Source organism: Dichomitus squalens, assembly GCF_000275845.1.
Source record: "Dichomitus squalens LYAD-421 SS1 unplaced genomic scaffold DICSQscaffold_277, whole genome shotgun sequence".
Taxonomy (NCBI): domain Eukaryota; kingdom Fungi; phylum Basidiomycota; class Agaricomycetes; order Polyporales; family Polyporaceae; genus Dichomitus; species Dichomitus squalens.
Genome location: NW_006767159.1, coordinates 1,836 through 2,838, shown reverse-complemented (window position 1 = coordinate 2,838; position 1,003 = coordinate 1,836). Strand labels below are relative to the sequence as shown.

Genomic DNA, 1,003 nt, shown 5'->3' with positions numbered 1-1,003 from the left:
GGCGAGAATAACCACCTCGGCCTACTTTATCAGCAATCTCAATAATTTCAGCGGCCTCCCTGACCTCAGACCAGGTAGACGTGGTGGGGGTGAGTTCTTTCTTCCACAATTCGCGCTGTATGCTCTCATTCAAGCCGTTCCACAACTTGTCTACTCGTTCTCGGTCCGAGACAAATCCTACGAGCAGAAACAAGTTCTCAAGCTCATGAACGTAGTCACGTACACTACGTCCTCCCTGGTAAGTGTTCCGCAATTTCTCGCCCATCTGCAGGCGATAGTCTACTGGAAAACAGTAATTGAACAGTTCCTTGAACAGGTCTTCCAGCGTCCACTCGGCAGGGTTATTGGACACGGTGTTGACCCAGAAGGTGTAAGCTCTTCCAGTGAGGAAGTTGGATATTGTTGAGGCGTACATTTGTGAGTCTACAGTGTACCCACGAATATACTCCACACACTGACGCATGAATTTGTGGAATGTCTGAGCATTGGCTTCTCCGCCATACTTCTCTGGCTGCTCGGGCTTGAGCACGGGTTTCCTGGTGCGTTTCTTCTTTTTACGAGACTTACGCGAGGCCCCGTGCGAGCTAACAGACTTGTCCCCTTCAACAGAGCTCGTACCACCTGCTTCCGAGGGCTCGGAAGAAGATGAGGATGAGCCGTCAGAGCTGTCCGAGGGGTCTCCACCTGTGATGCCAGCGAAGGCCCATTCTAGGTAGCTGCCCGGCTCCAGCTGGGCGACCGGCCGTAGGGATGATGCTCGGTGAGCAGGCCCGAGACTCTTTCTCCCAGCTACGGATTCCTGGGAGATGACAGCGCCTTTGGCCTTCCGGGCCTTCTGCGAGTCCCGCTTCTTCTTGCGAGCGGCCTTATGCTGCTCTGCCTCTTCCTTCAAGCGAGCCAAGTTCCCTCTGTATTTCCCGGAGCTGCTCCGTGAGGCGATGGTTCGCTTCCTGGCTGGGGGAACGGCGGAGAGCTGCCATGATAGCCTCCTCAACCTCTTCCG

The 1,003-nt window shown here is 54.8% G+C and overlaps 1 protein-coding gene across 1 annotated transcript; it reads right to left on the bottom strand.

Annotated features, from left to right (window-relative positions):
• Positions 1–61: 61 nt before the first annotated feature.
• Positions 62–529, bottom strand: DICSQDRAFT_13414 (uncharacterized protein; the record flags this gene model as incomplete). The annotated part of the gene is made up of 1 exon (XM_007371781.1): positions 62–529. A coding segment is annotated over one exon (468 nt), but the record flags the coding sequence as incomplete, so codon positions are not given.
• Between the last annotated feature and the right edge of the window lie 474 nt (positions 530–1,003).